Source organism: Trachypithecus francoisi, unplaced genomic scaffold, assembly GCF_009764315.1.
Source record: "Trachypithecus francoisi isolate TF-2019V2 unplaced genomic scaffold, Tfra_2.0 Lachesis_group11, whole genome shotgun sequence".
Taxonomy (NCBI): domain Eukaryota; kingdom Metazoa; phylum Chordata; class Mammalia; order Primates; family Cercopithecidae; genus Trachypithecus; species Trachypithecus francoisi.
Genome location: NW_022681456.1, coordinates 101,730,052 through 101,744,397, shown reverse-complemented (window position 1 = coordinate 101,744,397; position 14,346 = coordinate 101,730,052). Strand labels below are relative to the sequence as shown.

Sequence of the window (14,346 nt, the reverse complement as noted above, 5' to 3'; positions counted from 1 at the left end):
TAATTTAACACCATGCATGTGCCATGCATGTATACAGTAAAACACAACAGTGAGTGAGAGACACAATCCCGCCCTTCACCACTGAGTGGAATTCAGACAAGAAGGAGGCAATAATGTAGCTGTGGGAGGAGAAGCACAAGGTGTGTGGGAGGCATCCAAGAGTGGCAGCCACACCTGGGGTTAGATGCTGTATGCCTGTCATGATCCAAATGCCCAAGGGCATTGGTCGCTATTAACTTCAGCAGCTGTGTAACACAGATGTGCTTGAAAACTATCTGTGGCTACGTGAGATCTGAAAAACATCTTTATAGCCAAACTAGTTAAGTTAGAAGGTGTTTTTCCTGAAAGGAATACAACTGATGTCTTCACAGTCTCAGCTTCTGAAGTCAAATGCAACACTAAACAACAGTTTTTAAGTGCAATTACTGCTTTACCAGATCTAATATTACTTTTTTCCCCACTTTCTTGCTCCTCCAAAATAGGCAAAGAGATTATCTTTTTCATCTAAAACTTCTCTTTTATTTTTGCATCCATGAGCTGAACTGATTTTCCACTAGAAATGATATTTTCAAAATCCAAAGAAATAGTGAGATTTAAAGACTGAGTGTGTCAAGTGCAATGAATCACTGCCCTACACCTTCAATGGCAGTTTCAAGGCTCTATGAAAATGTCTGTAAGATCTATCTTTCTATTCATTTCACTTGACTATCAATTTCATGGAATGATCAGCTCTACTCATAAAAACAAACAAACAAATGAACGAACAAAAACACTTCTCCAGGAAGAAAATACTGTATAGGTGTTTGAAGTAAATTCGACCTTCTCTGGAAGGGTAATGCATTTATCTTAAATAGCATTATTATTTAATCACTGAAGCTCAATTTCAAGCACTCACTTTCATTTAATTCAACTGGCTACAAGTCCTCATCTAAGCCTGATCATTTCTAGTCTCTACTGACTTGTAAGTTCCAGAGGAAATGAATGTAAGCTATTTATAGGACAACTTTATTTAAAAATATTTGTGACCCAGGGAATAGTTGTGACATATTAATACCGTCTGCTGTACACCAGAGTCCCCAGCCATTGTGTGAAATTGGCCTTCAAGGGCAGCAGTTAAAAATGGGCAGCATGCAGCCATGGGCTCCTCTCCAAGACTTAAAGCATTTTCAGTGGGGTAGAAATAAAATGGGCCTTGGAAGAGAGATAAAACACAGTCAACATCCCACTTTTTACATGCTATAATTACCCAATATAGTATACTTTTTACCTCAAGAAAGGAAAAGTGAAAAATAGATGTCCTGAAAAAGGACCTTTGACTATAATTTACTGTCTTGAGCCAAATAGTGTGTTTGGAAAACTTTATAATTCAGGTTCCAGTAACTCAAATGACAAATAGACATTGGCTTAATGCAGAAATTATCAACCTTCTTAATTTTGGAATGTCTCTGAACTCTAAAAGTTACCAAGAATTCCAAAGAACTTTCCATTTATGTGGACTACATATATCAATATTTCCTACATTGGAAAAGAAGATGAAAAACTTTAAAAATATGTGTTAGTTTACTTAATCACAAACTTAAACCTAAATAATATATTTATATAAAAATAATTATTTTCAAAGCAAAAAAATAGCGAGAATAGTGGCATTAGTTTGTATTTTTGTAAATCTCTTTAATGTCTGACTTAAGACAGCTGGATTATCATATGCTTCTGTGTTCAATCTGTTTTATGTACATATATTTGGTTGGAATATATAAAGAAAATCTGGCCTCACACACACATTTAGTTGACAAAGGAGAGAGTATTTTAATAGCATTTTCATAATTGTGGATATATCCTGTGGCTGCTAGAAAAGCTAGAAAACTACTGTATACTCATGAGAGAATGACAGGGAAAAGGCAAATTACTTCTTAGTACTATTAGGAAAAGCGTATAAACCTTCATGGACCCTGGGGGTCTCCAGTCAACACTTTGCAAACAGATTAACAGATGGCCTGTAACAATGTGTACTTACTGTATAGAGGTGTAGAGAGTGGTATTCCAAAGCAGTAAAGGGCCAATAGAAAAAAAATGGTGCCAGTGCCCTGACATCGGGGTCACCATGTGTCTGAGCTGATTTTCTAGAAGTGCTTTCACTCTGATCAATAATTTAAAGCCACAGAGTCTTAAAGTATCTTCCTATTAGCCAAATGGCTTTATTAGTAAATAGTATTACATTGTAATGTTGTAATCGTAATTACAAATGTAATATTGTAATAGGAATTACAAACCTGGGAAATTAAGGACTAACAGATCTTTAAACTCATGTCAATGACTTCTCCAAGAAACTATTCAAGACACAGCAGCCCAAAAGATAAAGAAACACCTGTTTTCTCACCCTCTTCTTTGCTTTCGTTTTCTTTACCACAGTTCCTTCACCCATATGTCATCAGTATGAACATTTATGAGAAACATGCTATCAATATTTGATGTCTAATTCTCTTTCCTATCCAACTAAAATGAATCAATTAATCTGGCATTCTTCGCCACCAAGGAAATACAAGGTGTTTTCTAATCCTAGATTTTCTCATCTCCCAGCAGAGTGTGATCAACACTATCTGACAATTTACACAAACAAGAAGTGACCACTTTAAAGAAGGAACACCAAGAACAATACAATAAATGCTAAAGAGAAAGAGTGACAAGAGTGAGCAACTACTCATAATGCAGTCATGGAACCAGAAAAAGAGGTGAAAACCGCATTTGCATATAACTGCAGCTTCCTGATACTTTAGACTTTTCTCATGCCATTTGGCCTTTATTCTCTATGTTTCCAGGTACATGACTTTCTTCCGACTTCAGAAATAGAAATAAAGTCCTAAGTCCCCCATCTGACTCAACAAAACCCCTCCTGGCCAAGGAGACCCCAGGGAAACCTTAAAAACTCAGTTCCCAGCCATGACCAGAGAGGTAAGGTCACTCAAGCATTATACGCACTCCTTTGCTAACCACCATTGGACTCTCTTTCCTAAGAGTTGAACAGAAACTAGCACTTTTGAAAGACTTGCTCCACTGCTAATTTCAACCAACCACCTCATTGTGCAGCAGGGCTCCCCTCCCTTTTTACAATCTCAAGGCAACTGACCAGCATTCCTTCCTGGAAAGAAACCACAGACTGTGGACTGCTTCTGGCTGGTCCACGGAAACTGTGCATAGGATGCCTCTGCATTTAAATGTTGTGTCTCCACCTCAAAGTGCACATGGGATGTATGTAACATGCATGTTTGCTTACTATGCATGTGCAACCCCTTCATATTATTCACAGTTCCTCCTATAATCTGTTGAACATGTACACCTAGTCAATCCATTCAGCATAAATTCCTGTCTTGCCCTTCCTCCTTCAAAGCACCTGCTTTTGCTTTCTGCGGGAGGCTATGCTTCCCAGCCTACAAGGTGGCCAGCCTGCAGGCTACAATCCATTATAGGAAATAAAGCTCTCCTTTCCAAATTTACAGATCTCACGATTTTAAGTTGACATATTAGAAGTAAGCTCAATACCGTTCCTCACCTCAGAGCCCTTAGAAGGTCTACTCCTTCTGACTAGAAAGCTCTTCCTTTCATTTTCACCCAGTTTATATCTATCAGCCCTTCAGATATCAGATTAAAGGTCACCTCTTTGGCAACCATCCCCACTCCCCATATATTCCTTTCCCACATCAGGTTATGTCCCCTTAACATGCTCACTGGTGCTTTCCCTTTGCACATTTGTTACACTTGCATTAGACATTGGGGAGGGAGCTATAAATCTTTGCCTAGGGGTAGCCTTCCCTTCTATACTACACTCCATGAGGGTAACCACATACATAACTTGCCGCTTCAGCACTCTGGTGCTTGGTGGCATCTAAGTGCTCAATAAATATGTGCTCAATAATTAAATCAATAAATTCTTAAGTTAGGGTCTTCGTCCAAGTTGATTTAGCCCCACAGACAGTGTGGCTGAATGTACCCCAAATACAGCATTTGTAGGAGAGAAGCTGATCCAGGACTTTTTATTTGATCCAGAGTTTCAACTTATGTTTTATTGTTCCAATTTTCTCTTCACTCTCACATTGGGTAAAGTCATATTTCAAAATACATGAAGGAAAAATATTTTATTTTAAGTGTTATCATTGTAATTAATTGAGTTTTTCAATAGGCTATAAACGTGCGCCCAGTAATAATTTACAGTGGCCAGAGTCATAAACAATGTTAATTTCATTTCCTTTACTGTTATTGTAATGCAAAGCTATATAATCCATGTAAGAGTAGGATGGTGAAAAATGATTGTGGGCTTCTAAATGTTTACTATCCTATCTGTGAAGCTGGAGTCCAGCCAGTTCTGAATGCTAATGGAGAACAAAGAGTATAGCAAGTTAGAGACCACCCTGACTTCAAAGCTAAGAGTTTATCTTCTGTTCTCAGTTTTCTTGACTTCTTTGATGCAGTCGACACAAACTTTCCTCTGGATATTTTTATGTGCCTAGCTTCCATGACAACTCATCCTTCTGAGTTTGTTTTATCACTTCTTCCTTTCCACTTCATTCCATGCCTAACCTCATTAACCCATGTGGCCCACGATCACAGCCTATTCACTGGGGTCCCAGTGTCATCTAGCGCAAGAGTGGCGAGTGAGGAGCTTAGACACCAGGTGTTACTCCAGGTCCTGCTGCAAGTTAGTGAATCACCATAAGCAGCCACTTAATTCTGTGTACCACATATTTTTATGTAAAATGAGAAGGTTAAAAAAATTCTTCAGGGCTTTTCCCTACACTATTCTTCATTTTCTCCTCGAGGAAATTATCTGCTTATAATATGGTGTCATTTTTGTAAAGTCCTAGGTCTATTTTTCTAGCCCTGATCTCTTTCGCTCTCATTGGTCCATATGCCATTTTCATTTAAATGTTCCACTAACATTCAAAACTTAAAGGTTGTACACTGCTGGTGGCAGAGTAAATTGGAACTGCCCTTTTGGAAAGCAATTTGGTAACATGTCTCAAGACTCATGAAATATATTCTTTGATAAGGAAATTCTTCTGGAATTTATCATTATGAAATGATTTAAAACATTGTTTTAAAAAAGCCCTAAGAAAGAAAAAGTTCAATGCCACAAAAGAAAATAAAAAGGAATCCAAATATCCCAACATTTGAAATATTATTTGCCGTATATTACAGTGAATCAGTTTGATAAATCAGTAAGCAGCCATTTAAGTGGGATTTATGAAGGTCATTCAGCACCATGAAAACACATATAACAGTATGTACAATTTAATGGCAAATGAAAAGAACAGGATACAAACAGTGTATGAATATTAGTATGGAAACACATAAATATATTTAAAAGACATGCATAATATTAAAGAATGATAATATTTGTTGTCTCCAGGTATTACATTATGAATAAAGGATGTACGCAATTTTCTCTGAGTGTTCACACTTTCCTTTATATATTTATATTACTTATTTAACTGGAAACAATGTTGACATTCATCTTATTTCTTTCCTAAAATCTTGCTTCTGTCTGGCTTATCCATGTCTATCAGTGGTCATAAATCTTCTCAGTTTCTTAGGTGTTCTGACCTGGAGTTCTTAAGTTTCTATTTTTCTTTTCCTTTCAACCTTTACATGCTGACAGTCCCTATATACCATAAAAATCTTTTTCCACGATAGTCTTTCCATTCCCTCACTTTCTTCTGCAAGCAAGGCTCTCAACTACTCACACCAGAATGCATATAAAAGCCTCTTCGAAAATATACCATGTGTTTTCCACAAGATTTTCTTCCTCAGATGTTTTAGAACGCTCTCCTCTGATATTTACCTTTACTTCCTATTATCTATCCATTTAAAACTTGGGCTCCATTATGGCCTTAATATATTCTACCATATAATGTCTTTTCAACTCATTAATCTATTTTTCAAATTTGTTAAATCCCCTACTTTGCGCAAACAGATTAAATTTCTCCCTTCAGGTTACAACGGAGTAAGGAACAATATATTAGTTGTCGACAAATCCTACATTCACGGTTTTATTGGCACTGAGGATGGGAAATGATGTTAACAGACAGCAGCATGCTTATAATAAGAGCAAGGCATACCAAATAAGCCTGGTTTCCTTTTTTGATATTATAGATTCACAGTCTTACATCAGGGGGAGGATTTTGACAGGTGTCTGAAAATGCATCTCAAAACATCCCTGTAGACAAGACTGAGAGAGGTGAGCTAGATGATAATATAATTCAACAAATTAACAAATGCTTGAATAACTTTACCCAGAGAGTCTGGCATAAGATAAAGGTCAACCTGGAAAGAAGGTTCTGTAGATATGCTGCAGGGCTTCTTAACTGCTACCGATCTTCACAACATTTTTTAAATCAAAGACATAAACTAGTTATTTCACTAAAACTGTTATCAAGTTTGCCAACTGAAAGAGCTGGAAACGGTAGTCAATACACTGTACCGCAGGAAGAAAACTAAAAAGTCCTAGAAAATCAGAAATGTCAGGCTGACATCAATACAGAATGTCGGGCTGATGTAAATACAGAATGAATCCTTTCATCCAGCTTCTGAAAAACTGCATGCAAAATGGGTGATTTCAGCTGAGTGTAGGAAAGAGCTTTTTGGCATGAGACTGACCCGCAGCCACAATCCATGTGGGCCGTGCATGGGGACAGATGGTGGCAATGAAGGACAGGTCGCTTGACTAAGGGGATGGCTTCACTGTAGGTTACACATTGACCAAGGTTTGTCAATACTGATTTCATACACTCCGAGTGTTTGAAATGCCAGGATGCTGTTAAATAAAGTTGTGCAACCAAGAAATGAATTCATCTGCTACTAAAAAAATGTTAAGCTAGGTGGGTTTTTCTCTAACAGTTTGTGCCTTGCTTGCACATCTGATGCACTCTTTTGTGACTAAATAGTTCAAAACTTAAAGATAGGATATTGAAAGTCAGAGGGGAAGGCAGTCCTGAGTTATGCCCAACAGCTGCTCCATCGTGTTCATGCTCAAATCAATTGCCCAAAGGGGCAGAAAAGAGAACTCTTCAATCTTTCAGTTACATTCTTAGATCTCACAGCATTTTACATTCACATGTAGAATAGGAAAGTGCTACAAGATGGAACCTTTGTATGTAAGAAAAGATAATGATCCTAGTCATCATTTGTTTTTCTTAATTGTTCACAACTTCAACTATGCAAAATGCAATAACTTGATAGCAATTTGCCATTGCAGTTCACAAAAGATTAAATTTATCAAGTACTCGATTTTAAATAAGTCATCTGATACTTCTTACACATAAAAGTATACATTAAACTTCCAACTGCTACAAAATTTGTTAATAGGCTGAATGCAAAGACACTACAGAAGGAACTAAAATAAAGTTCAACATCATTAAACGTCTTGATCATTTTAAAAATGAGCTTAGTGATAAATACTATAGGGAAAGTAAGGCAGGACACGGTGGTAGAGAACATCATGGGCAGGGGAAGGTTGCTATTTACAAAGGGTCATCTCAGAAGACCTCTCTGATATAGTAACATTTAGTCAGAAACCAGCATGACACACAAAGCAAGCAGCCAGTCAGAGGCAGGGGGAGGGGCTCATGAAAAGGAAGCGGCTGGGCTGAGGTGAGACAAAGTAATATTGATGCAGCCAGTCCCTGTGTCTGTTTCAACACAAGCCAAGGGCAGCTAAGAACTGCCAGTGTACAGCACAGACCACATCCATGACCATTTTAGCTCACACAATGTACTAAAGCATGCATTAAAATCATCCAACACAGACAGAGGTTTTTAATCTAAAGCCCACCTATCCTACAGGGAGAAAGACCAAAAAAACTAGGTTTATATTCTCTGTCACTTAAATATTCATAGAATGTCCTAATTTTGCTTCTTGCTGGAGACTCCAAAACTTTTTGATGCAAATTGCTCCCTACAAAACTGACATATAGTAGCAAATCACTTATTACCCTTAAGCCAATTGAATGCTGCTGGGCATGTTGCAGAGATGTTGAGTTTGAGTTTTAAAGATAATCTGGCAATTTTATGGTAGCAGAATCTACCGTCTATCAAGGGCACCATGTGTGTCAACAAAACTGTATCATCAATTTATAGAGAAGACAATTTATATCTGTTTCTCCATAGCAGGGGTTATGCATCTAAGACTCTGAAAACTGGTATCAAATCATTCAGACACGACTGAAAAGAAGGAGGGGATTAAAACACATCTGTTTTATGCCATAAAAAGTGTTCTCTTAGGAGCCTGTCTCACGAGTCTCTATAATATTCTAACTGATGTTAAAACAGAATTTGTAGGATTATCAAATGGCTCCATACTGAGCTCAGAGATCTTAGAGCACTAGCAATTCCTCAGAAAATTATTACAAGTAAGTAGTAATAAAAACAGCAAATATCACGTATTTTTCTTGATAGATTCTGTACCAAAGTGATAGAGAATATATCAATGGCAAATAATGGACTATCTTTGTGTAACGGCCACCGACACTACACAGAGAGTAGAAAATTAGGCTTGTAATTTCTGTCCAAAAGAAACTGACGTAGAGAAACTGTCCAATATGGGTTTACAAATGAAATCATTAGTGTAAAAATCTGTGTAACATTAATTTATACATGTAACAATAACATTGAAGAAAACTACTGTGTGAAACAATTACCTGCTCAGCCAATAACGAAGCTAAGCTTGAATATGCGTCTGCAAACTCTGGACCATATTTAATGGAATCCTTCAGTAAGGTGATAGCTTCTTCCTTTTTCTCCTGGGACCTATAGAAAATAACGAAGGGGTGGGGGAGAACATCTTTTAATAACACTTTGTTTCAATCTCTAAATAACACTTTGTTTCAATCTCTAGATTGATTAGACTCTAAAAATCTCATTTCTTTCAGCAAAGTTTAGCTGATTCACTCTGGATTTTACTGCAAATGAATTAAACTACATCATCTCAAGGTGTTAACAGTTTCTTTCTGTCTCTGAATTCTCCATGGAAAGAGATGTAAAGATGTAAATTACGCTTCAGGTTATCCACTTTTTTCTACCTTCTATTTCCTGCTGTGTACTCTTCGAGAGTTATAGTCAATATTTTTCAGGTTTGTTAATGAGAAACTTTGATCTTCAGAGGAACAATGTGGGGCACATTGTCTGGGTGGCATGAGAGCCAATTTACAATGATGTGAAGATATGTGGGTCCCTGTAGTACTGGTCACACCACTGCAGGCTGAGCTCCTAAGGGTGGCTATACCTTCCAGTAACAAACCAGGCCAAACTGCCAACGTTAAACTTTGGTTTTATATCTAAGAGAAAAAAGATCCCATAAATAATTTATGAAATTAGAGACTACTGTGACCATCGGCTGGTAAAGAATAATGAGACATTTCATCATCATATTTTTACTGAAAATTGAGGCTAATTCAGACTTCTTCTCCCAGTGATGACACTTCCTTTTAAAGAGGATTCAAGGCCCAAAAGTCATCACCATTTTCTTGGGTAAAAGTTCTCTTTCCTGTTAAATCCAATGAGGAGACATTGGGTCATTATGCTGATATCAACGTCTTTGGGGTCAAAAATGTACAGTATTCGAAGTGATCAAGTTTGCTGTTAATACAGTTCCACAGACACTGGTCTCTCGTTAAGTGCTAGACATCGTGACTGTGCAATGAAGAAGAGAATCCTTTGCACTATAGCAAGGACACAGCCTAAAGGTCCTCTCCTCTTTAACAGTTACCAATATAGAGTTGTGTGCTTATGTTTTTACTGTGCATTGATTTAGCAGTGACTATGTGCCATATACCCTCATATCTTTTCACATAACATTATTAATGTATTTCTCACAACAATCACATATGGTAAGTATTATGGTTCTATTATTATATTCATTTTTCTAATGAGAAATTTTCAATTCAGGGAAGTCAAGTGACTCATCTATGTTTATATAATCAGTCTCCTGAGTGCTCTTCCATCATACCATATCTGCTGATTCTAACTTCTTAGAAATCCACCCCTAATGACCTTTCTGCTCAAAGTATGATTCATAGACCAGTTTCAACAACATCACCTGGGAGCCTGTGAGAAATGCAGAATATCTCAGGCCCCATTCAGACCTACTGAATCTGATCCTACAGTTTCAAAAGATTCCCAGGTGATCTGTATGCACGCTGCGATTTCAGCAGAACTGTCCCATGAGGTATCAAAGGCAGCCGACAGTAGCTCCTGATACAATCCCCTCCATCCCCTATGCCCCACCCGTACAGCTCCAGTTTCTGAGGATGAAGTTACATAGAGGAAAAACTAATATTCACTCCATAAGTTTGAGTTCTTAAGTGTTAGAAGCAGCTTGTTACATAAGGCAATTTCAACTAGCAGGGAGTTTCCTATCATAGACCTTGGGGAAAAAAACCGCCATGCTTCCAACATAGACCTTGGATTTAACAACGCAGTGAAGCAAATATTTATCATTATTGATTATATGTCAAGCACTTAGCTGTTTCTTGAGTGGTGGTGGTCCATACTATCCTCTCCTTATTAGGGTCTATCTAACTCCTAATGGGCTCTCGTTCTGCAAAGTCCCCTCCTTGAGAACAGGTATAACACCCGTGTCCTTAAGTGGACTGTCCTTGGGATGGCTTTCAAGTTGCATGGTCATAATTAATTTGTATTACAGCTCTCTTAGTGCTTTATTATTGATCCACTCATTTCATGGACAAACATTTAAAGAGTACCCGTAAGACTCCATGGAAGTCCACTACATACACTCAAGTTTCTATTCTAAATATACCTTCATGTAATTCTTCCATTGGCACATGTTTTTTAAATGAAATGTATTTTTGTATCCCACTAATTTGTCTATTATTTTATGGTTAGCAGAACGCTTCCTCTAAAAATGCATGAATCTTTAATAACATTAATTTGGAAATCCTCTCAAAGTCCAAAGGAAGATATGGACTTTGAAAACTAAGGCTGAAAATTAAGTCCCTTGGGACATAATTTAGCTTAGATATTCTTCAAATCAGCAGAGAAAAAAAAGAAAACTCAATTATCTTCATAGCAATGATTTAATGGTTTTCATTTGTCATGGCTCACATCAGTTAGAACGAAAACTTAGACCTTTTACATATGAACTCAGCAAGACGACCACTCAATACAGTCTATGAACCTAAATGCTTAAGGTTGTCCATGAGCATTCATGTGACACAATGGAAAGATTATCATCAAAGTTATTCACCAAGAACCCAGATTCTTGATAAAAAACATCATTCTCTAAAAATCCTGTGAGAGACCAACAGACTTTAAAAAAAAACACTTCATCATGTAATTAATTTAGTATATGAGTATTACAAGACGCAAAGACTCTGGCAGAGAGGACATTTCTTTTTGGCTGTGTACTCCTGGATGATTCTCCTTTTGCCCGGGAGCCACTGAGTGTTGTTAAGCACCAACGGGTCAGGCTAACAGACATTACATGCCACCTTGAGAGATATTTTGAAATTCTTTTTAAAGAAAGCCCAATAAGTTGATAAGTGGTGATTTGTTTTTGTTTCTAAAAGGGAGAGGAATGAAGAGAATATTTCTTCTATAGTCTCTCTTGCTCACCCGTTTATGGAATAGGTGTGGCTTTGACATAATAACTTAGAGAAGATAATTCATCTAAATAAAACCTTCCTTGGTTATATAGTAATGTGATTACTATGTGAGATTGAAACTTCATTTCAAACTGTTTCTGATGTTAGTAGCATCCCTTTTTCATATCTGTATTATAGCACATGTTTCTCTGATAATTATCCCATATTAAAAATCAGTCCTACAATACTATTGGATTCTTGCAGACTTACTCAGCACCTTACTCAGTTTTGCTTGCTAATGGACACATCTGCTTTTAGTTCTCTCATTCTTCTCCTTTTATTATGTGCAGACAACTGAAAGAACTTTTTCTAGACCACTGCTTTCAGCACATTGCCATATATAAAATTCTTTATTAATGTCCAACTACCTACAGATAGACTCTTAGACTAAAACCCTCTACAATATGGTTCTGACCAACATTCCAAACATACCCAGGTACCCACCACTCCAGTGAAACTGGGTTGCCTTTGGCATCCATTCTGCAGTAACTAACAATGACCTACTCCATTGATAATCTTCACTGCACCTTAAAATCACTGGGTATGCTTTAAAAAAGACTTTAGTGCTCTGAGGCTTGGCCTCTTAAAAGGATGCCCTCCACATGAATATGACAATACCCAGATTTGAGAATTATGGATAGAATCCAACCTCAATTTACAGTGGTAGAGACTGAGATTCAGAGAGCTTTTGTGATTTGCCCTGCTCCTAAGCAAAAAGAAGGGACTAGCCCTAGGTCTTCTGTCTCTCAGCCTGGTGTTCTTGCCGCACCACTTCACAAATGGTTTTTCCCGCCTTCCTATTCAACTCTGGTTCCCAGTGACACCTTCCCTGACTTGCCCAGCTCAAAGGCCCTAAAAACACATAACAAAACTAAGAACATATGTATACATATATATGACCTTTCTGATATTTCAGCTTTTTTTTTTTTTCTATCATCATAGGAAAAATACGGTAGGAAATTGCTACCTAGAAGCCCCATTCTGACCTCTGTATTTTTCTTCTCCAAGATCCTAGTGAAGTACATGCGGGAAACCCTATTGCTGCCTCTTGGGAGGGGGGTCCAGTTCCATCTAACAGTGAATGTGCCATGCAGACAAGTTTTTTAAGCTGCATGTTTTGCAATAGTTGTTTCCTGAACATTTAGTCTCTGCCAAGGACCATGCTAAGTAATTTACTCTAATTCTCATGAAGCATTATAAATTTGGCATAATTAGCTCCCTTTCAAAGATTTAGACAAAAATACCAACCACCATCACCCCAAATTAATAAAAAACTAAGGTTTAGAGAGCTCAAGTGATTTTTCCCCATTCACACAGCTTCAATAACACCTGGACTCTAATTTAGAACTTCAAATCTAGACTGTTCCATTGAGGCCACACTTGGCATTTCTGCATTCACTCACTGAAATGTTATACAATTCCTCTGTGACCACTGGGTCTTAAGTTCCTTCATAGGTGGGACCTACATCTTACTAATCTTACCTTTTTTCCCCCTGTTCCAGAGACTAGAAAAGTGACTTGTGCAGAGTAGAAATTCAGTAATTGCTGCATTAGTTTTTCTTTTTTTTCCAAAAAAACCCCATAGTTTTACTATTTATTTCTAGATCTTTGTAAATCTCCTTAAACAAGTTTTCTGATATTTGAATAAAATTTGACAAAAGGTGACAATATGATTCCCCATGTTTCATTTTTGTTTCCACAGTTCTTTAAGTATTATAGATGTGATCCTAAGGAAGGCAGAAGCAGCACAAGCCTAACTTAGAATCATAAGAAAATCAGAAGCACAGCATCCACATGTTGAAAATCTGTTACTTACCAAGCACACTGCTAAGCCGCCTATCCACCTTATCACTACATGGTAGTTAAAAGCACAGACTCAAAACCCAGAAGGACTGGCTTCTGACTCTACATCTAACACTTACTAGCTGTGTTTCTTTAGGCAAATTATCTGACCCCCATGCGTCTCTGGCACACGGTAGGTACTGCTTATGTTTTGGCTTTTATTATTAACTCATTTAATGTTTTAAAAATCACCCATTGAAACCTATCTCCTCTATTCTTTTCTTAATTTTTAAAACCAAGGAGAATGTGGTGTTTTTGATACAGTCTCTCCTAAATAATACCTTTCCACATTTTAAACTATTCATAAAAAGTTTAGGTTACACATAAGAGTAATTTTTCTTTGTGTCTGATACCACAATAGATTTTTATTTGTTTATTTGTTTGTTTTTGTGAGACCGAATCTTGCTCTGTCGCCAGACTGGAGTGCAGTGGCGCAATCTCGGCTCACTACAATCTCCATCTCCTGGGTTCGAGCGATTCTCCTGCCTCAGCCTCCCAAGTAGCTGGGATTATAGGTGTGTGCCACCACGCCCAGTTAACTTTTGTATTTTTAGTAGAGACGGGGTGTCGCCATGTTGGCCAGGATGGTCTTGATCTCTTGACCTTGTGGTCTGCCTGCCTCGGCCTCCCAAAGTGCTAGGATTACAGGTGTGAGCCACTACGCCTAGCCCCACAATAGATTTTTAATCTAATAATCATCATATCTAAATTCATAGCATCGTATTAAATGTAATTTAGCCATTTAGACTGAATTGACAGGTCAATTTCAAAGAGGAAAAATATTAAAATAACTTTTTTCTCTGAACTGACCAAGTCCACGGGTCATTTTTCTGAGTTATATTGAAAGCCTGGGTTA

General features: G+C 37.5%; 1 protein-coding gene across 3 annotated transcripts in view; it reads right to left on the bottom strand.

Annotated features, from left to right (window-relative positions):
• The window catches only part of TMTC1 (transmembrane O-mannosyltransferase targeting cadherins 1), a 294,086-nt gene that overhangs the window by 26,930 nt on the left and 252,810 nt on the right, over positions 1 to 14,346 (bottom strand). For all 3 annotated transcript variants that reach the window (XM_033222533.1, XM_033222534.1, XM_033222535.1), the window contains one exon: positions 8,688 to 8,796. In XM_033222533.1, the coding sequence (XP_033078424.1) occupies positions 8,688 to 8,796 (109 nt within the window). The remainder of the gene's footprint in view (positions 1 to 8,687; positions 8,797 to 14,346) is intronic.